This window comes from Paroedura picta, chromosome 3 (genome assembly GCF_049243985.1).
Source record: "Paroedura picta isolate Pp20150507F chromosome 3, Ppicta_v3.0, whole genome shotgun sequence".
Lineage (NCBI taxonomy): Eukaryota > Metazoa > Chordata > Lepidosauria > Squamata > Gekkonidae > Paroedura > Paroedura picta.
The window spans coordinates 87,138,319-87,162,605 of NC_135371.1; the positions used below are offsets into that span (position 1 = coordinate 87,138,319).

A 24,287-nucleotide genomic window follows, 5' to 3' on the forward strand; every position below is an offset into this window, starting at 1 on the left:
GGGATGGAATTCTTGGGTATAGATTCACATCGTAAGCCTATTAGCACTGGCCGCAGGCCATGCCAGGATGACTCTAATGCCTAATAGTTTCCTGGCTACTGGTTTGTCAGCTTTGTTTTTGGCTTTTCCTTGGAAGGCAAGGGATCATTAAGACAAGATGGTGTTTGTGAGAAAGATCACACTGTAGTCTCCTAAACTTTTGAACCAGAAACTCCTTTCTGATATCATGTTGAAAATAGGGTTGGCATCTGTGGAGGCCTACAACTATAAAACGAACGAGTGGTTCTTTGTGGCACCCATGAATACAAGAAGGAGCAGTGTTGGAGTTGGAGTGGTGGAAGGTAAGAACAGCAAACTGCTATTTCTGCCACAGGAACTTTATTGGGTATAAAATTGCACCTGAAAAACAATAAATGAAGCTCAGCTTCTTAAAAATTGTCATGTGGAACTGAGTGCTTTGTAAAGAAATTCCTTCTCAAAGTTGGCTATGCTCATTGATTACTGCAGAATGCTTTTGCAGGTTTCCTTGTTTCCTTGTCACGTTTTGAGTGCTTCCTTCTTTGCCATGCCAATATGCTTCAGTGTCTCATTGAACAGCAATCAAGGTGTCCATGCAGATATAAATCCTGTTCTACACCACCCAGTGCCTCATAAATATTGAGAAGCATTGGTAGGGTAATATGTTGTACCCCTGAAACCACTGAATTATAAACAAAAATATATTTATGGAGAACTCCATAATAGTAGCATTTGGGGAACATAAATCATAAATGATATAAGCATTGCTGTAGCCCTAGACTCTGGGTTCGCTGAAGCCTGATGATATGAGCAGCTTTGCTTGCTATGGTAGCTTGAAGGGAGCAAGAAATGCCTTTATCTAGTGTGAAATGAATCTCTCACCTTCTGTGTGTGTGAGCGTGTTCCAGCCGCATACCCACTTCAGGAACATAGGTACTTTTGTTTTATTCTGTAAATATCCCTCAGTACTCTTTAAAATCCCATGGTTCTGTGTCTACAGAGGAATTCTAACTAACTACTTGCCCGGCCAAGTAATTGTTAAGATTTCAGTAATGATCTCCTGGTATGGCTGTTTCCCTTATGCCAAGGGCTGTATGTGTGTACCTTAATGCAGACAGGTGAGGGCCTGTGACATGAAAAGTTCATTGGATATAGTGAGGTTTAAAAAAAATAGAATAGAGGTTTGCAACTTTACTGCATAAGGGGAAAAACTAGAAGAACGGTGTCCATCAGTTAGTGCTTCTTGAGAGTTAACAAAAGCTTCTCTGTTTTGGATTTGTACATCTGGTGTACAAACTTTTCCGTACTGGTAATTGTTAAGTGATGTGTTCGCAGTTTTTTGTGATACACAACAACAATCCTGAAATATTTGTTGTACGGTACAACCTTCCTATGTATATTCTCTTTTTAAGTATTGTATTGCTTTTGATGTGAAGTGGCACATATTTCTTCTAGGAAAACTGTATGCTGTTGGTGGTTATGATGGAGCATCGCGTCAGTGCCTTAGTACTGTGGAGCAGTATAACCCAGCTACAAATGAGTGGACCTATGTTTCAGATATGAGTACTCGGCGTAGTGGTGCAGGTATTTTGCAGTGCAAATCCCTCTCCCTTCACCTTTGCACCTTCTGCATTTGCTAAGTCTCTGAACTGTATAAGTTTGTTTCAGGAATCAATAAGCTTCAGGTCACTAGGAAATATCTCTTTGTGGTTTCCCTTTCCAGGTGTCATTCATGTGGAGATTCATGCACGCTGTAAACCTGAGTTCATGAATGCTGCACCATCACCAAGTCTTCTTGGAGTTATGTTGCTGGGAATGTTGAGAAGTTTAGTAGTATATATTTGTTAAATATTGACGTGAGACTAATATTAAATGCATATTTATTTGAAATGTATTTCTCTGGCATAGCAGAACTCAAGAGTGGCTTACAATGATAAAATCAGAAATAGCACAAAATCACAGTACAACCATGAAGAAAGAATATGCCTCATCCAAACCTTCTAGACAGACAATTCAAGTCACTAATTCTGCTAATCAGCATTTTTGATGTGGAACACATCTTCTGGCAGAAATGCGCATGGACTGTAGTCCCGTTCCAAGGAGCACTTTAAAAGAGACAGGAAAGGGGCTAGATGAGGAGGGCGAGGAGCCCCAGGCAGAGGCCGCACTTTTTCTGAGGTCTGTCTTGCCTTCAGGAGAGCGGGGCTGGCCTTGGAAGATGGGCAGAGGTGGAGGCAGACAGGCAAAGCCCAGTGCTGAGCCCCACTCTGATGCTGCCCAGGGCTCACCTCGTTGCACTGTGCTGCCCCAGCTTGACCACAGTGAAGTTGTCCTTGTCTGGCACCCTCAATCTCATAGAAGCTGACATGGATGGGGACCGTCCCTTCATGGGTCGAGGGCAGCGGCAACTACAGCAGCACTATGGGGAGAAGCTGCTGGGGCTTGGCCATCACCATGCTACCTGGGCGGGTGGCTCCCCTCCAGAGTGACAGAGGAGGAGGTGCCACCATGGGAGCCAGCAAGTGCGCCACCTGCCCAGCCATTGCTGAGCTTGGCCTTCTCGGCCATGCCCCCCATGCCTGCTACACTGTGCACATCTGTGGTGGAGGGCAGCCGCATGGGCGTCACCCCAACAACATTCCACGTGGGGGCATTTTCTCACTAAAAGCCATGCTGTGGGCAAGGAGAAACCTTCCACACTGGAGGGGCTACTCTCACTGCCCCCTCACTCCATGCTGGAGGCAGCACCTTGCTTATTCTGTCAGGAGCAAAAGGCACTCATTCTGTACCTCCCTGCCAGGGCCCCCTGGCATCACTACTCCGTGTTAACAGGCAGGCTTGAAGAGAACTGAGAGCTGTGTACAGTGGAGTCAGGGTGCTCTGTAAAGAGGAAGTGAGAGGAGGGGTTGAGCTATCATTCATCTATGACACTGACATCTGTAGCCCTTGGAATACCTCTGAAATAGGCTAAAGGTGATGGTTGCCTTATAAAAGAAATCAGCATCTAAAATGTCACAGGTCTTTTGCCTGTCTTTTGGATTTGTAATGCCTGAAATAATTAATTCCTGGCAGTCGTTTTGGATGCAGAATTTACTTGGATGATTGCAAAACTATTCCCAGTTATCAGGCAAAAATATGCCAGAGGTGTTAAGACAGTATGGGTATGGGGAACAAGAGCCAATATTGATTAATGGGGATTGGCTGAGTAATTTTGGGCCAGTCACACTTGTGCATTTTGGGAGGATAAAACAGAAGAGAGGAGCCTGAAGTAAGCTATGTTGGGTCCCTACTGGGAGAAAGGTAGGGTATAAATGAACTAAATGAAAAAATAGAGCTTTCATATCACAACAGTCCATACTAGGAACAGCTACATGTCTTGTAGTTGACAAACAATTATGTCTCAAAGCCATGGACACCCTTCTGGGAGCAGAGCATCTACAGACCCGCAGAGGGACATCTGGATGCTCATTGACTGCTGGTGCTAGTAGTCTTTCTGGACCCTCCCACATGGTCTGCATTGCAATGGGAATGAGCAGTGTCCTTGCTGTACTTCCCATATAGGGGACTGGAATGGAATTCTGGCCATAGTTTTGGGTGTGCATCTACTGAGGGAGAAATTGTTTATGTCACTATGCAGGATACCTGTAAGGGTTCAGTGAAGACATGTGTTGTTAATGTATTCCTCCTCTTGTATGTTGTTGCTGTGCAGGGCTCCCTTTTTGTGCAAATTACCCTCCCCTCACAAGTCCCCATCATGACAGCTCCTCCCCCCCCCCCAAGTGCATGTAAACTGCATGGCACATGGCTGGAGTGATTTCAGGTCTGTTCTTATACTGAAAAACAGAGTTGAAAAGAACATTAAGTTACAAAATAAAATGGGGAAGTATCTCTTTTGATTTATCATGATTATGGATGGCAGCCTCGTTCACCTTGGTTATGCATATAACCTCATATATATGAGCCTCAGGGAAGGGCGGTATATAAATATAATAAATAAATATTCCACAATCAGTGTTCAGTTAGTGTTCTGTTGGAAGTCAGGATAACCCCATCCAAAGCATGTTAAGCAGAGAGTAGCTTGGATCCCGTGGAGGATTTCCATACATGTAAGGGAGGCATGCCTCTGAAAATAAGAGCTCCCACTTTGTGGGTGGAAATTTTGTGTTTGTAGCTGGTAGCCTCTACATCTTCCTTTCACCAGTTCTTTGAGCCATTATGATTTTGAGTTGCCAACCACTCAAGGAAAGTAACAGTGTGCTAGGCAAAGCAGTATGAGGTAGTTGTGTCCAAACGCATCTTCTACTGGCTAGCTTTAAATTCATCGGTGAATACCATGAGTTGTGCTTCTGAAATTCATCATTACCGTGGCCATGGGGGATAGCTTCAGTCAGTTTGGCTCTATTACCATGACAGCTGCTCCTCCTCTTAATTATTAAAGGGTAGCAATATGATGATGTATGAATGCTCTCTCAAATTCCAGCCTAATAAACAGGCCACAAAACTATGTCTTAATTTTTGCATATGAGAATAGCTGTGTCCCTTGGATATTACGACTTTGTGGCCCGTTCTGTTAGCCCATGTCTCACTGCATCAGCTTCAAAGATTGGGCTGGCAAGAGGATTTCTCTGAAGTGCAATTTATGGCGAGGTCATTATTGGACATTGCCACATAGGAAGGGCTCGTGCAGAGAATACTTGATTATTTTTTAAATTTTAGCTTCTATTTTTGAATTTATTTTCTGCTGCTCTTAACATGCTGGCTCACGATGGGTTACACATAAAACCCCATAACACAGTTAACTATACAATCAATCCCCAATTTCAGATTTCATCCTCAATACGACAGTGGGTAAAACCAACCTCAAAGTCCCACCCTTCCCGAAGTCCAAGCAGCTCACAGCCTATGTATTACTGATGGCCAAATCGCTGTAACATCCATGGCACCTGCCATGGGGAGATGAGGGGAGGGCCCAGGATCTTCTGGCTCTAGCCTTGACCAAAAGCCTGGTGGAAGAGCTCTGTTTTGCAAGCCCTGTGAACTGTGCCAGGTAAACGTATGCTCTGCTTTGCAGGTGTCGGCGTCCTCAGCGGACAGTTATATGCTACAGGGGGACACGATGGTCCGCTAGTGAGGAAGAGCGTGGAAGTATATGATCCTGGAACAAATACTTGGAAACAAGTGGCCGACATGAATATGTGTAGAAGAAATGCAGGTAGTTGCCATGAATGCCTCAATTTTACCATGTTGTTTTGAGGAGCAGTTAGAAATCTGTGGTTTAAGCATGAAGGCAGACTGGTTTGAAGGGATCTATAAAAAGGCAGAAATAATGCCTGAGTAGCTAATAAGAACCCATATATTTTACTTATCAGTACTGGCAACAAGGACTCTGGAATCTTGCAAATAATGTATTTTCTAGGAATCTCAACTTATTCTTAATACATTTGCATAGATAACATTAGAATATTAGAATATAGTGCAGCTTTTGGCTTCAAAGCCATTTATTTGCAACATTTTCAGCTGCCAGGGAGACTTATTTTCTTCGTTCCTTGAACAGCTAACTGCCTAGCTCTGACTCCCGTTTAGAATCATAGAATCATAGAGTTGGAAGGGGCCATACAGGCCATCTAGTCCAACCCCCTGCTCTACGCAGGATCAGCCCTAAGCATCCTAAAGCATCCAAGAAAAGTGTGTATCCAACCTTTGCTTTAAGACTGCCAGTGAAGGGGAGCTCACCACCTCCTTAGGCAGCCTATTCCACTGCTGAAATACTCTGACTGTGAAAATTTTTTTCCTGATATCAAGCCTATATCGTTGTACTTGAAGTTTAAACCCATTACTGCGTGTCCTCTCCTCTGCAGCCAACAGAAACAGCATCCTGCCCTCCTCCAAGTGACAACCTTTCAAATTCACACACAGTGTTTCCTAGAAGTGTATCCCCCATCCAGTAGGCATGCTTTTCATTTTTCTGACCCAGATGCAGAACTTTACATTTATCTTTATTAAATTGCATCTTGTTCTCATTTGCCCATTTTTCCATTGTGTTCAGATCTCGTTGAACTCTGTCTCTATCTTCCGGAGTATTTGCTAGTCCTCCCAATTTGGTGTCATCTGCAAACTTGATGAGTAGTCCCTCCACCCCCTTATCTAGATCATTAATAAATATGTTAAAAAGTACCGGGCCGAGCACCGAGCCCTGAGGTACCCCGCTACTCACCTCTCTCCAGTCTGATGAAACACCATTGACAACAACTCTTTGAGTGCGGTTCTCTAACCAATTCCCTATCCACTTAACTATCTGAAAATCCAGATTGCAGTCCTTCAACTTATCCATCAGAACATCATGGGGAACCTTGTCAAAAGCTTTACTAAAATCCAAGTAAACGACATCAACCGAATTTCCCCGATCCTGCAAACCTGTTACTTGGTCAAAAAAGGAAACCAGGTTGGTCTGGCAGGACCTGTTGGAGACAAATCCATGCTGACTTCCTTGGATCACCAAATTGTCCTCCAGATGTTTGCAGATCGCTCCCTTTAATATCTGCTCCATTATCTTCCCCACAACAGAGGTCAGACTCACTGGTCTGTAGTTTCCCGGGTCATCCTTCCTCCCTTTTTTGAAGATCGGAATAACGTTTGCTCTCTTCCAGTCTTCTGGGACATCTCCAGTCCTTAAAGAGGTTCCGAAGATGATGGACAAGTGCTGTGCAAGTTCTCTGGAAAGCACTCTCGGGTGCATTTCATCCGGACCAGGGGATTTGAACTCATCCAGTGCAGCTAAATGCCTCTCGACAACCTCTCTATCCATGTTAACCTGCCACCCAGACACTATCCTTTGGCTACGGCCATCTCCTGATGTGCCTAAACACTTTGACCTGTGGGAAAAACAGATGTAAAATATGCACTAAGCCTTTCTGCTTTTTCTGCATCCTCCGTTAGAGTTTGTCCATCCGCACCGAACAGTGGGCCTATTGCCTCCTTTACTTTACGTTTGCTCCTCACATAACTGAAAAATCTTTTCTTGTTACAATGGGCTTCCCTGGCCAATCTTAGCTCACTCTCAGCTTTGGCCTTTCTGATGATTGATCTACAGTGCTTAGTAACCTGTAGGTACTCTTCTTTAGAGCTCTGTCCTTCCCTCCATTTCCTGAACATTTTCCTTTTCTTTCTTAGTTCCTCTTGAAGTTCTCTGTTCATCCAAATAGGCTTCTTAGAGCTCCTGCAGTGTTTTCATCTTTATGGGATAGTCATTGATTGAGCATGCAAAGCTCTTGTTTGAGTAGCGCCCACCCTTCACATGCTCCCTTCCCTTCCAGCATTCTCATCCATGGTATGACACTCATCATGTCTCTGAGTTTATTAAAGTTTGCCCTATGAAAATCCAATATCCGCGTCTGGCCACAAGCTTCCTTGGCCCCCCATCTCAAAAGGAATTCTATGAGGACATGGTCGCTTCCCCCTAGGGTCTCCACCTCCTTCACCTCATCCACCAACTCTTGCCTGTTGGTCAGTATTAAGTCCAGTATGGCTGAACCTCTTGCGGGTTCATCTACCATTTGATAAATGGTTTCTTCTGTTGCTCCCCCTAATTGAAACTGAAACCCAAAATAAAATGAAAAATAAAATAAATCTGCAACAACAATAGCAAAACCGTAACAGGTCATCACAAAAAAGTATAAAGATCAGCAATGTAGCTGTCATATGTTGAGTTTCCTTAGTGATTTAAGTCTAAAACTGCCTTAGATTTTAAAATAGCCTGTTTTCCTCCATAGGAGTGTGTGCAGTCAATGGGCTTCTCTACGTGGTTGGAGGAGACGATGGTTCATGCAATTTAGCATCTGTTGAATATTATAATCCGGTCACTGATAAATGGACATTATTACCTACCAATATGAGCACTGGAAGAAGTTATGCCGGTAAGCAATAAATTGAACCAAATCAGAACAAAATGTGAGCAGGCTGTGGATGTTGGTCAAGTTACTGCCTCTTTAATGATAATTCCTGTGATTGAAGTCTCTCTTGTGAAGAGATCCCTTGCCTTTAACAGGCAGCTGAGTGACAAGTAGAAATCTTATTATAGGTATCCATAAAATCCATGGTGCAATAGTTGTGGCTTGGATCCTATGAATAAGTTCAGTGTAGACAACCCCACCGCCCCCGAGAATATGCTTCCTTTCCCTTTAGAACAGGGGTAATCAAACTGAGGCACTCCAGATGTCCATGGACTACAATTGCCATGAGCCTCTGCCAGCAAGGGTAGTTATGGACATCTGGAGGACCACAGTTTGACTATCCCTACTTTAGAACTTCTGTTCATGCAAGGGGTCATTTACAATTATTGATTTTGCACAAAGCAAAGTTCTAGCAGAAGAGGAAATATCCTCCATGATGTGTTTACTTGGAAGGAAGATTATGCTGAATGTAAGATGACCCCTAAAAATGTTACACACACACACACACACACACACACTATTATGGGACATAAGTATAATCTGTTTGTGAGTATAAAATGATACAAACACCACTTTTTGATGGCATACTATGGAAAAAACCTAGCCTTGCATTTGAGTAAATATAGTATTTAGCACATGTGAAGCTTGTTCGTAGGATCCAGGCCAAGTCAGTAGCATTTTCCTGCTGTGTTGCTGCTGCCGGTGCCAGGAATGGAATTAGCTGTTTGTCTTGGACATTCCACAAGTCACAATACAGACGAGAGATTATGAGCCTGTTCATCCATCTTGCCCTCCCACAGGTGATGCTTTCTGCTTGAACCCTCCCTGTGAGCGGGGGTGGGTGGACGCCCGTCTCTTACACTATCTTTCTGTAAGTGTTCTAAGGCTGTTCTTCTAGGTGGCAGTTAATGTCCAAGACAAGTTGTGACCGGAGGCTGTGATTATTCATGTGATTATTTTTTTAAAAATTTATATTGTATTTATATACCGCCGTCCCCAAACGCTCAGGGTGGTTTACATGAAACAACAAAATGGTACAGGTAACATCATTCTGGTAACAGTAAGGCTGTAACAACAACAATAACAATAACATTTACATAATAACAATAACAACAGTAACATTAAAGGAAGGTGAAAATGCAAGAGCCTTAGCTCAACTTGTACTGAGACCCAGGGGTTGGGTGGATTTGTTAACAGTCATGGTAGGAGGGAAGGGCTTGGGGGCCAATTGGAAGCGATGGACAGGTCAACCTCCACCAAATGCCTGGTGGAGGAGCTTTAGTTCTGCTTTAGTTCTGTCAGAGCCTTGATCTCCTCTGGGAGCTCGTTCCACCAGGTGGGGGCCAGAATGGAAAAGGCTCTGGACCTGGTTGAGGTCAAGCAGACTTCCTTGGGGCCAGGGACCACCAGGAGGTTGGAGGAGATAGAGCGCAAGGCTCCTTGAGGGGTGTAGGCGGAGAGGCGATCCCTCAGGTATACTGGGCTCGGACTGCATATGGCCTTGAAGGTGATAACCAAAACCTTAAGCCTGATTCGGAATTCAGTTGGGAACCAGCGCAGCTGCTGGAGGATGGGCTGGATGTGGGACCTCCTACATGTTGATGTGAGGACCCTGGCAGCTGCATTCTGGACTAATTGCAGTTTCCGGATCAAGGATAAGGGCAGGCCAGTGTAGAGCGAGTTACAGAAGTCCAGCCTAGAGGTGACCATCACGTGGATCACTGTGGCTCGGTGTTCCGGGACCAAGTAGGGCGCTAGTAGTTTGGCTTGGCGGAGGTGGTAAAATGCCAGCCATGCTACCGTTGTTACCTGAGCCTCCATTGAGAGGGAGGCATCAAGTATCACTCCCAGGTTCCTGGCAGAGTGGGCCACTGTTAGCTGCACTCCATCCAGATTGGGAAAGCATGCTTCCTTGCTTGGACCTTTCCTGCCCAGCCACAGGACCTCCGTCTTTGAGGGTTTGAGCTTCAGACAACTTTGCTTAAGCCATTCCATCACTGCTTCCAGGCAGCTGGCTAATGTTTCAGGGGGAGAGTCAGGGTGGCCATCCATCAGGAGGAAGAGCTGGGTGTCATCAGTGTATTGGTGGCAACCCAGCCCAAACCTCTGCACCAGCTGGGCAAGAGGGCGCATAAAGATGTTAAATAAGGTTGGAGAGAGAATTGCCCCCTGGGGGACTTCGCAAGCCAGTTGGTGATGGCTTAATGAACTCTCTCCTAATGCTACCCTCTGTCCGTGATTCCGGAGAAAGAAGATCAGCCACTGAAGGGCAGTCCCTTTGATCCCGGCATTGGCAAGGTGGTGAGCTAGAAGCGCATGGTCTACTGTGTCGAACGCTGCTGAGAGATCTAATAATATAAGCAGCACCAATCTACCCTGGTCCAGCTGGCGATGGAGGTCGTCCATCAGGGCGACCAGCACTGTCTCTACCCCAGACTGGAATGGTTCTAGGACTGAAGCTTCTTCCAAGTATTCTGATAGTTGGTCCATGACGGCTTTTTCAAGCATTTTCCCCAAAAACGCTAAGTGCGAGACGGGGCGATTGTTGGATGGCAGTCGTGGATCCAGAGAAGGTTTTTTGAGTAGCAGGCGGACTACTGCCTCTCTTTGACCATCTGGGAATTCCCCCCCCCCCCCGGTGATAATCTGGGGGTGTTTAAAATTATTTTCTGTCTTTAGTTTAGGATGTTGCAAGCCACCTTATATCACCGTGGCTAGCAGGACAGGCAATGTATAAATATTTCAATTAATAGATTCTTATAGCTTAATTGACTGGATTTTGCTAATGTGTATTTTATTATCTTGCAGGTGTTGCTGTGATCCACAAACCATTGTGACACATGCTGAAGTGAGTGCAGGGAAGAGAAATGAATGCCTGTCTAGCTTGGTGGCTTTTGGAAGAGATGGATATGACTGTTAGCCAGTGCATTGATGTTGTCCTCAGTAGCACGACGGGTGTGCACAAAGACCATCGACCTTTGCTCAGTGATGGGCAGTGCAGCCATGTGAAAACCCTGCTGTTGAACATGTTCCTGAAAAGAGGCATTGTTTATTTTTATTGGTGCAATCAGTTGTTTTGTGTACAGTGAGATCCTGAATTGAGTCTGAACTGAATTCCTGAAGTGACAGGAAATGTTTCTGTGTAGCATGTGACTGGGAGAAATGTTATATTGGAATACTTCACTACAGAAGTCTGCATACATACTTACACATTCTAGAAAGCATTTCCTATTTACTCATCACACCTGCTAGAGAAACCTTCTACTGAGACTGGAATTTTTAACATACTGATCAAAAGAACCTGGAAGAAATAGATTAGGAACTCTGGCTTTTACATCTTACTGTATTTGACTTGTGTTTGTCCTGTGTACACATACTGACTGAGTGCTGTAATGGTTTGAATTAGAATACGGAAAGTGTACATTGAACAACTTTTCATCCTAGTAATAGAACTGCATTGGTAATACCTGTTTTGTATATAGGGTCAGATAAGTCAGGGAGTGGGGCAAGAAGCATACTTCAGCTTCCCAAAGACCAGTCGCCCCATAAGGATGCTTTGCTCAGAAGTGGTTTAATGGCCATTTCAAAATGAATTCTGCTCAAGATTGATGGCTTAAAAAGGAGGCGAAGTCATAATCCTGGGTCTCTCACCTACAGCTAACAGTTTAGAAAATCCAAAGTCCATCTGTTTTTCAAGGGTATGAGAGGCCATGAAGAGAGTATGCTCTGAAATATCAACAGTGTTGGCCAGCTGTTCCCAAAATATCTGAATTCTGTGGCAAATATGACGTTTCCACCAGGCTCTGAAAACAGCATCGTCTGCCGAGTCTTCTAAGGCAGTGGTCCCCAACCTTTCTGAGGCTGGGGACCGGCAGGGCATCAGGCTGCGCCTGCGCGGACCTTGGCCGCGCAGCAGGCCGCGCCTGCACGAGCCGCGCATGCGCGATGCGTGGCCCGGCCCTGATTCCCTCTCCCCGCCCTCCCGCAGTAAGAAGCTTCCCGGGCCGCAAGCTTGCAGCCTGGGAAGTTTTTTACTGCAGGGGGGGGCGGGGAGAGGGAGCCGCGGCCCGGCACCATGGCCTTCGCAGCCCGCAGGTTGGGGACCACTGCTCTAAGGCTTGGAATGTGCTGAAATGCAAATTAAGTGGAGCCAACAGTCTCCATTCACTCTCACATACCTCATGCATATTCGGCTGACCATTATCAGCCACCCAAGAGCATCCTGAAAGCTTGTGTCTTGATGTTTTTCATACAGCTTGTTTTAGCAGCTGCCCTGTTGTGTTTTTCTCCAAAGTTTGCATTCTTGTTTATGTGTAAGGAAGCTACTTGAACTTTTGTTTAAAAGGAAAGATTTCTTTTTTAAAAATTCCTTTAATTCCCCCCCCCCATGATTCCACATACCTGTCTAGAAACCTTCCATTATCTTTTCTGTTGAAAACAATGATCAAACTGGTAATCCTTGTTCACAGAAAACATTTGGCATATATAAAGCCAACAAAATTTTTGAGTGAAACAATGAAAAATGCTTCATTCCTTCTGTTTCCTCCATTCCACATATTTGCAAAAAAGGTATTTTAATTAGAGCATAAAGGTATTTTAGAGCGCTGAAGTTATTTCTGATGCAGATAGCTTTTCTCGTAAAATACTTTGTCTCAACAATGATGATTTGGTGGCTTTTAACAACCGATGTGAAGGGCTTATATCCATGAATTTGAATTTTTTAAAAAAAACAAGGATTGATTTAAAAATCTCAGTGCCGCTTCATATGGTACCTGTTGTACTGAGGCACAAATACCACAGTTCAAAATATACTCTAAGCATGTTTTCTTTATAGTGTATTTGAGCCTGATATTTGCCTGCTGACTGTCTATTTCAGAGAAAAATGGCAGTTCTTACAATGACTTGCTTCCGCCAGGGGAGAGGAGGAATCTTTTGTAAAAACTCTACTTCATCCAGTCTCTGTGAATGAGGCATGGTCTACACCAATGGCAAAATGGATAAGACTAAATGAAGGGACAGAATTGCAGGCTTTTCCGAGCTTCAGCACATCGTAAAAAGGAGAATGCTGTGCTGTCTTCTTCTTTCTGAAGTCTAATTGATATGTGCAGCAAGCTTTTTACCTAAAAGATACTGCAAAATATCTGCACTTGGAAATAGTACAGAATTTTCCACCTCCCCCGCCGTGTGCCTCTTAATTCCCATCTTGCCTGGATTCTAGACTAGGAACCAATGGTGCATGCTGCAGGAGTGTTTGATAGTGTGGAGGTTCTCCATGTTATGCCCACAGTCCATATGGTCATTCATTCTAGGTTTTAGAGTTCTAGGTACGGAATCAGTGTTTTCACTGAACTCTAGGTGGATGAAGTGTAATGTGTAGACTGATGCTCAAAGCCAATAAGTAAGACACTCACCCCATCAGTTGTGCCCTTGGAATCAATGCACTCGAAGACCTCACCTCATTTGATGATTCAGGCGTCTTCACAGCTGCACATACAGTGACAATGAATGATCTGCCCATTTCCTTGGCCATCAAAGCTATATGCCAATCCTTTTGCAGGCAGTGCTGTTTTGAGCTAATTTGGCTTTGTCTGGGCTACTGCAAAGCGGTTGTTAGAGGTGCTATCAGTGTCGTTGCTCCTATTCTAAAACAGCACCTGTACTTTCCTTCTAGGATTTGGAAAATTCACAAAGACCACTTAGCCTGCTGGCTGATCATAAACAATCAGGACTCCTCTGAATGGCTTCGTTCTTGGCCAAGAGCCACTTATTGCTAGCAGGCGGTGTCTATCACTCCTTCCACGTGTAAACTTGCAGGGTTAATGCAAGTCAAGTGACCTCATTTTTCAGCTATGCAATATTAATAATTGCTACACAACAAACCAGCTGCAATAGCTCCTTAAAGCGCTTTCAAAGTACCTTACATTGTGTGTGCATTTTTAATGTTTTTTACTGTGCCGATTCTGAGCAGCTGAGCCAGATCCTTTCAAAGATTGCCTTTTAATAGGGCTTGAAAATATAACTTTAGAGCTAACAGATTTTAATGTAGCTATTTTTGTAAGATAATTCTACAGAGTTCTTGGATCTTGTTTTATTTTGGTGGCATTATGATTAGCGTCTAATCCTTACACCACAGGCCTAGTTCTCATCAGCCATTTGTGTATGGTGGCTTGTATATTTTTGCATGGAAAAGAGAGAAAATCCATTCCTTCCCCTTCAGTTCATTAAAAGAACACTGCAGGACTTGATGTTAACAATGCACTGTTACCTCTTAATAGCATCATAGATTGCTAGAATTTTAAAAATAAAATTAAGTCTTATTTATGTTGATCTATGGTTTGCTTGTTCAGTTCAAACAAACAATGATTGTGTATAGCTAATCTCTGTTTTTCATTTCTGAAAAGAATTGTGCTTTGGCACTAAATGCTGATGGGAGAAGATCATCTAATGGTGGGATCAGGGTTGGTTGTCCTGTCAGTATTTAAGTTTCCTCAGAATGCCTCTTAATGATATCATAGGTTTAACTTCTGCAAATATTCTTGAATGGAATTTACTGGGCAGTTGTAGATTTCCAAATGGTGGCTTGCTTTGTTCAGATTTGAGCACCTTGGCATCTTGCATCTATCTAAGGTGTAATCCTAGAAGCTGTATCCAAAGGTCTGCTTGTGTGGTTGTGTTGCACATGTACATTCAGATGGCTTGCAGGCCTTCCTTTTCAGAGGTTTATTTTATTTTGTTAATTTTCTGTCTCACCATTTAACACACAAACTTCCATCACAGTACTCTGCAAAATGGACTTTCAATTTTGCTGAGTTAAAAAAGTAATTGGGGTTACGTGGCACAAGAGCAAAGGTAAACTGCTGGTGGTACATATGCGATGCTGTATTTCCCCCAGGCTTCGCATTCAGTTGTTCTCACAGCAAACCACTAATCTGCTTTTTGACCTTGTAGGAGTTTGGTAGTGGTTCTGTGCGGCTAGTTTCTGAAAAGGAGATGTTTGTGTGGACATGCTCCTTTCAATCACAGCCCAAAGTAGACCTATATTTGGAGACACATTAATATATTTATATTTTAAAAAACAGAAATCAAGCTATTTTTGCTGCTCCAGTCTTTTAAAGTGTTTGAATTAACTGCTGTGTTTGAATTTTGTGTTTTAAATTGGCTTGAGGAAAGCTAATTTTCAGTCCACTTGGTTCAACTGGATTCTAGATTGTACATGACTGTGATTCTCGGTAACAGGGCACAACAAAGCAAGGGGAATGGAAGGGTTTTTTCTTCTTTTTTGCACTATTTATACACTCTGTTATTTAGGAAGCTTACCAAACTGCTGCATTTGTCTCTAAAACTTACAGGAATCACAGGGCAAGTAGAAGTTAATCTAATGTAATGGAAGTTGGTTTATTTGAATCATCAGTATATGATGTGAAATTTTGATCTTTTCTCTAATAAATAGTGCTATTTGAATATGACCGTTCTGTTTCACTGTCATGCCACTTACTGGTTTGGTTTAACAGTTAAAGGGGTAACCCCTTGATCCTGTAAGAATTGTAACTATCTGAATATTGCATTGCCCAAAATGTACAGTGTTTGAGAAATATAGCGCGTACTACATTTTTTTTGTTCAGATCCTAAATTATTTTTCTGTCAAGTGGCAATAAATGCTAAGAAGTTTTATTTGTAAATATATTGTATAAAATGTTTTAAGACTAATAAAATTGTAAAGAGTTCTTGGATACAGTTTTAAAAAATAAAATAGACCGAGATAAAAATGAGTAAATACATTTGTGTTCTTTATAGCAGTTAGCATACTAAGGTCCATGTAAAAGTATAGTCTGATCCTGGGCATGATTATTCAAATAAATCCCATTTTTGTCAGGTCTTGGATGCTGAATAGGGTTGGCCCTGGTTAATACTTGGATAGAAGACTGTCAAGTAAGTCCAGGGTTACTCGGTGGAAGTAGGCAAGGGTAAATTACCTGTTTGTCTCTTGCCTTGAAAACCCTAAGGTAGCCTTTCTCAACTTTTTTACTGTTGAGAAAACTCTAAATATTCTTTGGCTTTGAGGACCCTCAGAAGTGATGTCAGCAGAAGTGAGATCTCCCAGACACTCCCACCAGATATGACATCAGGCTCTGTCACCCCTGGCCCCCAAAGCACCAGAAACTGTCCAGCAGCTTACTCCAATTGGCCAGGAACAGGGCTGGGGCAGGCATCCACTGCTGTGTTGCCCCCAGCGCAGTTAAGTTAAAATGAGCTTGCTTACCTCTTTGGACTTCAGTTGTTACCACACACAGTGAGCTTTGGCCAGCAAGGACTTTTATGACCAGGGATCCTCTCCTTCCCACCCCCTCCAGGCCTGTCACTGACCATTTTGGGAGGGGAGCAGGTCAATATAACCATATATCATCATATGACCCATTTTTTTAAAAATTAAAAATATATAAAAAATGAATTAACTCCCAATTGGCGAAACCCTTCTGGAGCTGTCAGGCAAACCTAGGGTTTCATGAAGCCCCTGTTGAGAAAGCCTACTTTAAGGGGTTGCTGTAAGTTGGCTTTAATTGCCTGACACTGGAGTCACAGTACACATGTTATCCATATTTTATTTATTTATTTATTTATTTATCATACTTCTATACCGCCCTCCCCGGAGGCTCAGAGCGGTTTACATTATAACAGAGAACCATACATAAAACAGTCTGTAGAACATGTACATTAATAACCAACAATTGCAACCAAACACAACACAGTATAACAATAAACAATCATAACACAAACAGGTCCAGGGCTTGTTGATGGGATTCTGAGGGGGGTGGCTTATTGATTGAATTCTGAGGGGGGGGTGGGGGGAGCAGGGGCCCTTGGTCGCTGTAGATTACATCTGGTCTCAGCCAAATGCCTGGTGGAGGAGCTCCTTTTTGCAGGCCCTGCGGAACTGTTTAAGCTCCATCAGGGCCCTGATCTCCTCTGGGAGCTCGTTCCACCAGGTAGGAGCCAGAATGCTCTGGCCCTGGTCGAGACCAGACGGATTTCTTTAGGGCCAGGGATCCTTAGCTGATTGGAGGCAGTAGAGCGTAGAGCTCTTTTGGGGGCATAGGCGGGGAGGCGGTCCCTCAGGTACACTGGGCCCTGACCGCGTATGGCCTTGAAGGTAATTACCAGAACCTTTAGTCTGATCCGGAATTCAACTGGTAACCATTGCAGCTGATGAATAGGCCGGATATGGGACCTCCACGGTGTTGCCGTGAGGATCCTGGCTGCTGCATTTTGAACTAGTTGTAGTTTCCGGGTCAGGGCTAAGGGCAGGCCTGCGTAGAGCGAGTTACAAAAGTCCAGTCTAGAGGTGACCGTCGCATGGATCACTGTGGCTAGGTGTTCCGGGGCCAGGTAGGGCGCTAGTAGTTTGGCTTGGCGGAGATGGTAGAATGTGATCTGGGCCTCTATTGTCAGGGAGGCGTCCAGAATCACGCCTAGGTTCCTGGCAGAGTGAGCCGTAGAGAGCTGCACGCCATCCAGGGTAGGCAGGCGCGCTTCCTCGCATGGGCCCTTCCTACCTAGCCACAGGACCTCCGTCTTTGAAGGATTGAGCTTCAGACGACTCTGCTTGAGCCATCTCGTCACTGCTTCCAGGCAGCTAGCTAATGCTTCTGGGGGAGAGTCAGGGCGGCCATCCATCAGGAGGAAGAGCTGGGTGTCATCTGCATATTGATGGCAACCCAGCCCAAACATCCGTACCAGCTGTGCGAGAGGGCGCATGAAGATGTTGAATAGGATAGGAGAGAGGACCGCTCCTTGTGGGACTCCACAAGTAAGTTGCCGGCGGCCTGATGTTTTCTCTCCTATTGCAACCCTCTGTCCACGATCCTGGAGGAAGGAGATCAGCCACTGAAGGGCTGTCCCTTGTATTCCAGCATCGATGAGGCGGCGAGCTAGAAGCTCGTGATCGACTGTGTCGAACGCTGCTGAGAGGTCTAATAATATCAGCAGTGCCGACCCGCCTCGATCCAACTGGCGACGGAGGTCGTCCGTCAGGGCGACTAGCGCTGTCTCTACCCCATGGCCAGGCCGGAAGCCTGACTGGGATGGGTCTAGGACCGAAGCTTCTTCCAGGTATTCTGTCAGTTGGTTTGCGACTGCCCTTTCTATCATCTTGCCCAGAAACGCTAAGTGAGACACGGGCCTGTAGTTGTTAGGCTCTTGTGGGTTTAGAGATGTTTTTTTCAACAGTGGACGTACCACAGCCTCTTTCAAACCCTCCGGCAATTCTCCTGTTGTTAGAGATAGGTTGATTATCTCCTGGAGGGGGTTCTAGTTCACTTTTTGTATCTAAGGTTGGAGGGAGGTCATGGCGGAGTGTCGAGATTTTGTCCGCAAAATGACTCGCAAATGCCTCACAGCTGATGTCCAATTGGCTACTGTTTTGTTGCCCTTCAATCAGGGCAGTGAGGGATCGAACTACCTTAAACAATTGAGCCGGGCGTGAGTCTGCAGATGCGATAGTAGCCGAGTAAAAATTGCGTTTTACTGACTTCACCGCCATCTCATAGGCTTTCATCTGCATTCTATAAGATGTTCTCGAGGCTTCGTCACGAGTCTTCCTCCAAACTCGCTCTAGCCGTCTCAGTTCCCGTTTCTTGTCGCGAAGCTCCTCGGTGTACCAGGGAGCTCGCTTGAGACGGGGCCGGACAGGGCGTCGGGGAGCTATCTCATCAATGGCAGTCAGCAGTCTGTTATGCCAGTCACTGACCAGGCCATTGAGAGAAGTGCCAGGAGGCATTGGATCCCGCAGAGCATTCCGGAACCAATGCCTCCTGGCACTTTTGGGGGTGTGTTGGCATAGCCAACTACAAATTTAAACTTAGCCAAAAGGCCAAGATAACTAACTCATGGCAACCTCATAGTACAGGGATTCACAACCAGGGGTCCATAGCTATTCCCCTCCTGTGTTATTCGACTCGGTCACAAGCTAGGGGACTGGCTGCTGCCATTACTCCCCTTCCTGCTCTCCCAAGCGTGAGTTCTCTCATGGTTTCTGTGTCTGGGAGAAGGCAGATCTGATGAGGCAGGGCTACTCTGGGCTATCAAAGCCAAAACTTCATTTTAAAAACTTCCAAAATTGGAGAAACTACACAACCTTCTCTCTTCTTGTAAAAGCTAAGAATACCAAGAGCAGCCAGTTTGGTGTAGTGGTTAGGAGTGTGGACTTCTAATCTGGCATGCCAGGTTTGATTCTGCACTCCCTCACATGCAGCCAGCTGGGTGACCTTGGGCTCGCCACGGCACTGATAAAGCTGTTCTGACCGAGCAGTGATATCAGGGCTCTCTCAGCCTCACCCACCCCACCCCTCACCCACCCCACAGTAAGCCTTCAGGTAGAGAAAAGCGGCATATAAGAACTCGTCCTTCTTTCTTCTTTCTTCTTCTTCAGGGTTATGCTTGGCATAATCAATATGGGTTGTCCAGGAGCCCAACTGATGGAACATTACCTCTATTTAAAATGAAGCATGTTGTTAGACTTCATTGTCCATTTATACTGATATATCCTACTAAAGATTATGAACTTAGTATTATAATTTGAGTACTTTGAGTAGATTTTAAAATAGGAGCTGAACTGTTTCAGCAACCTGAGACCAATTTGGGTATGGGAAATCAATGTATTGTCTGTACAGAGAAAAATTAAGATGGCCTTTCCACCTTTTCTTGCTGGAAAAAAAATGGGTTCCTGACAAGTATTTTACCATATTGTTTACGTATAAATCAAAAAGTAATGGAGCCAAAGTACACCTTCAATGTACCCCCTTTGATGTTTAAACTGAACTAGATGTTGGCCTTAGACAACTGATCTTTCAACTGGTTCCTGTGTAAAGGCCTTTAACATACTCCAACCTATTATCCATGTTCATGTTATTTTCTCCACAAATGATATATTGTAATGGAATCTAATGCAGCTTTGAGATCAATAAATGCCACATATAATTGCCTAGATAATCTATTTGAGTATTTATTAATAAGATGTTGCAACACAAGGCAATTGTCTAGGGTTGAATGCCCTTGTCTAAATCTAGTTTGCACAGGTGCTAACAAATCATTTTCATTTACCCATGCCTCTAGCTTCAGTGGTGAAACAGTACAGATGCACTGGGACAACAATGGCAATAATAAATCAAGGAAAAGTCGTCTCTCTTCAATTTCAGCTGTTTTTTTAATCCTTCATATAAGTCCCAATGCGTTTCACCTGTTGCCTTTATCAAGGGACAAATCTTGGGAAATAGAAATACAGATATGAAATCCATCTCTGTTTTGTTTTGTATTTGACTTTGTTTTGTTTTTGTTTCTATCGCTCTAAAAATTAAAATGACATTAATAACATAGGTTACTGCACTTTAATGTATAAGACTTATTACTATAATTGAAATGTTTTATTTTTGTTCCAGACATACTGTCCAAGAGACAACTTGGATTTTAGTAAAGCTTTTGATAAGATTCCCCATGATGTTCTGATGGATAAATTGAAGGACTGCAATCTGGATTTTCAGATAGTTAGATGGACAACAACAAAGAGTTGTTGTCAATGGTGTTTCATCAGACTGGAGGGACATGAGTAGCGGGGTACCTCAGGGCTCGGTGCTCGGCCCGGTACTTTTTAACATATTTATTAATCATCTAGATGAGGGGGTGGAGGGTCTACTCATCAAGTTTGCAGATGACACCAAATTGGGAGGACTGGCAAATACTCCGGAAGATAGAGACAGAGTTCAACGAGATCTGAACACAATGGAAAAATGGGCAAATGAGAACAAGATGCAATTTAATAAAGATAAGTGTAAAGTTCTGCATCTGGGTCAGAAAAATGAAAAGCATGCCTACTGGATGGGGGATACGCTTCTAGGTAACACTGTGTGTGAACGAGACCTTGGGGTACCTGTGGATTGTAAGCTAAACATGAGCAGGCAGTGTGATGCAGCGGTAAAAAAGGCAAATGCCATTTTGGACTGTATCAACAGGGGCATCACATCAAAATCACAAGATGTCATAGTCCCATTGTATACGGCACTGGTCAGACCACACCTGGCGTACTGTGTGCAGTTCTGGAGGCCTCACTTCAAGAAGGATGTAGATAAAATTGAAAGGGTACAGAGGAGGGCAACGAGGATGATCTGGGGCCAAGGGACCAAGCCCTATGAGGATAGGTTGAGGGACTTGGGAATGTTCAGCCTGGAGAAAAGGAGGTTGAGAGGGGACATGATAGCCCTCTAAGTATTTGAAAGGTTGTCACTTGGAGGAGGGCAGGATGCTGTTTCCGTTGGCTGTAGAGGAAAGGACACGTAGTAATGGATTTAAACTATAAGTACAACGATATAGGCTAGATATCAGGAAAAAGTTTTTTCACAGTCAGAGTAGTTCAGCAGTGGCTGCCTAAGGAGGTGGTGAGCTCCCCCTCACTGGCAGACTTCAAGCAAAGGTTGGATATACACTTTTCTTGGATGATTTGGGCTGATCCTGTGTTGAGCAGGGGGTTGGACTAGATGGCTCTTCCAACTCTATGATTCTATGATTCTAAGTTTTTTGCATATAAGAAGTGTGTTTGAAACACTCATGTATGTATTCATGATATTTCTATATTGTTGTATAATCACTAATTTCATATCTGTATTTGTATTTCCCAAGATTTGTCCCTTGATAAAGCCAACAGAAGAAACACGTTGAGACTTATATGAAGGATTAAAAGAACAACTGAAATTGAAGAGAGACGACTTTTCCTTGATTTATTATTGCCATTGTTGACCCAGTGCACCTGTACTGTTTCACAATTGTGTTTTTCACTGGAACCTTCCCCTCCCAGTTATATTTTGCTCTAGCTTCAGCGGAACATGTCTTGCCTAGTGTTTTCCTATCACATTGAGCCAACATATTGGCCTATAGCTGGATTATTATGTTCCTCCTCATAAACTGGCACAATAGATGAAGTCCATCCTTAGGAAAACCTACTAGACCTATTTATATAAATAAATAGGATGGCAAAAACAGGTGTCCACAAATCCTTAGGAGCTTCTAGCAAATAAGGGGCACTATGATGATTCTTGATTGCAAAAATTAGAGATTTTATTTCACTGATAGATATACATGGCCACTCTCGTGAATAGATTGATGACATTATCATGGGAATGTCAACTATGTTGTTCTCCTGAGTTGGATTGTTAAATAACTTTAAAAATTGTTCTTTTCAATAGTCCTCAGGTATGTAAGAGTCTTGTTAATTGCATACCCTCCCTCCTGAAGTTGCAAGTACCCACCAAAACTTTGGTATGTCTTTCTGAGTTAATGTCAAGGCCAAGACAAGCTCTTGCCATGCTTTACTTATAGAAGCAAGTACTTTATTTCTGAAGGTCATCTGTTTGGGTAACCAATGGCATCTCTACCCTGTGGCCAGGCCAGAGGCTGGTTGGAAAAGGGGTAAAGGATCAAAGCTTTTTCTAGGTATGATAGAAGTGGGTTTATGGCAGTCTGTTCAATTACCTTTTCCAAGATCACTACATGGGATAGTAGTTGGTGGGGTCCCTTGGGTCTAGTAGTGCCTCTGGAAATCGCCCCAAAGAGAGAGGAAAGTTGATGATCTTTTGAAGAGGGTCTCCCACCTATTTGTTGGCTGTTTTTAGGAGTCATGAGGGGCAGAGATCCAATGGGCATGTGGATGACCTCAGCGCAACTAGCAGCCTGTCCACTTTGTCCTGGAACAGGCAACTGAAGCTATCAAAAGTCACCTCCAATGACAGCCATGGGCCTCCATTTTACTTTCTGTATTAGCCCTTGGGGGGGGGGGGTGTTAATTCTAATAAGTGAATTCCTGATATTTCCCTTCCTCTATATTACTATTTAGTATTATAAAGTTGAGCTTGTTGACCAATGAGCTGAAAGTTACTACAGGTTTATTACAACAATGTAACAAAATGGTTAAAGGTATTTACAGTGAAATTATCTGACCTTTAAAAGTAAAAAAAAAGGCTATTGCTATAGTTCTTAAAGGGGAAGTAATACTACATTACACTTTAATGACTAGTATCATAATGCCTTTGTGTATATTTCAATTTGGAATACTGTGGACCAGTCTCAATGTTTTGGTTATTTTGAGGCAAATGAAGTCAACTGTTCTTATCAGTTTAATACCTGATACATCCTCAATTTGAGGTAGCAAAATAGTACATACTTGCAATACCCAGGGATTTCATAGACAAAGAAGCGTGTTTAGCAATGGTCTAAATAACTAAGAAATTGCTAGATGGTGCCCTATGTTTTCTTATGTACCATGTATTAATATGTTTAGTTACATTGCATTTTGACACAGAAGCATTAAAATGGAAAAGTATGAAGAAAGAAAATTAATAATAGTTTTAATCTTTCATAGTATGGAACAGCAACTAAATTGTTTGCTCCACCAAAGTGAACATGTTTCAATTTTTGCAAAATACAAGACCAACCATTCTGATCTGGACAAGCATGACACCTTTTCTTCCTAATATTGCACTAAGACACTGTTAACACAGAAAGAGGTACCTTTACAAGAGTATGCTTAACCCAGATAGGGGATATTTGAGCCTATATATAAACAAGTATGTTAGGAAGTGCTATCTTTTAATACACTTTATAGTCTGCCCTTCCCAGTGCAATAGGAACAGTATGAAACATGATATAAAAAATACAAACATTGCATTAAAGAAATTAGAGGAGGGTTTTTATAACCCGCTTTTCACTATCTGAAGCAGTCTCAAAGTATCTTACAATTGCCTTCTCTTCCTCTCCCCACAACAGAGAGCCTGTGAGGTAAGTGGGGCGGAGAGAGCTCTGAAAACTGACTAGCCCACGGTCACCCAGTTGGTTGCATGTGGAGTAGTGGGGAATCAAGCCCAGTTCTCCAGATTAGAGGCTGCTGATCTTAACCACTATACCATGCTGGTCTTTAAAAAAATGTCCACTTGGACAATTCCATTTTATCATTCTACAGAATGGGGGGGGGGGGCCTTTCTGACCATTTCATGCAGGCCATTCTTCAAAGTGACAGCTGCAACAAAGAAAGCTTAGGTATAGACAACTGCTGATCTATCCCTTCAGCAGATTTCTCAGGTGAAGGCTGCTGCAGCAACAAGGCATACTGGGTGAGGCTGTTCTTTAGATAGGTAGGTCCTAGGCCATGAAAAGCTTTGTAAGAGATAGTATCTTGAATTAAACCTCCAAAACTAATTGAGAACAACTGCAGAATTGGTGTGATATGCATAATTTGCATAGTTCTCAATAACAACTGAGATGCAGTGTTCTGTAACAGCTGGT

General features: G+C 43.5%; 1 protein-coding gene across 4 annotated transcripts in view; it reads left to right on the plus strand.

Moving 5' to 3' along the window:
* KLHL3 (kelch like family member 3) overlaps nucleotides 1-15,735 on the plus strand; it is a 71,816-nt gene extending 56,081 nt beyond the window's left edge. For 3 of the 4 annotated variants that reach the window (XM_077326748.1, XM_077326749.1, XM_077326750.1), the window contains exons 11-15: nucleotides 240-341; nucleotides 1,474-1,602; nucleotides 5,090-5,230; nucleotides 7,788-7,931; nucleotides 10,776-15,735. In XM_077326748.1, coding sequence (XP_077182863.1) covers nucleotides 240-341; nucleotides 1,474-1,602; nucleotides 5,090-5,230; nucleotides 7,788-7,931; nucleotides 10,776-10,804 — 545 coding nt within the window. In that variant the 3' untranslated portion in view covers nucleotides 10,805-15,735. The other variant, XM_077326751.1, reaches the window with a different exon arrangement.
* Nucleotides 15,736-24,287: the final 8,552 nt, after the last annotated feature.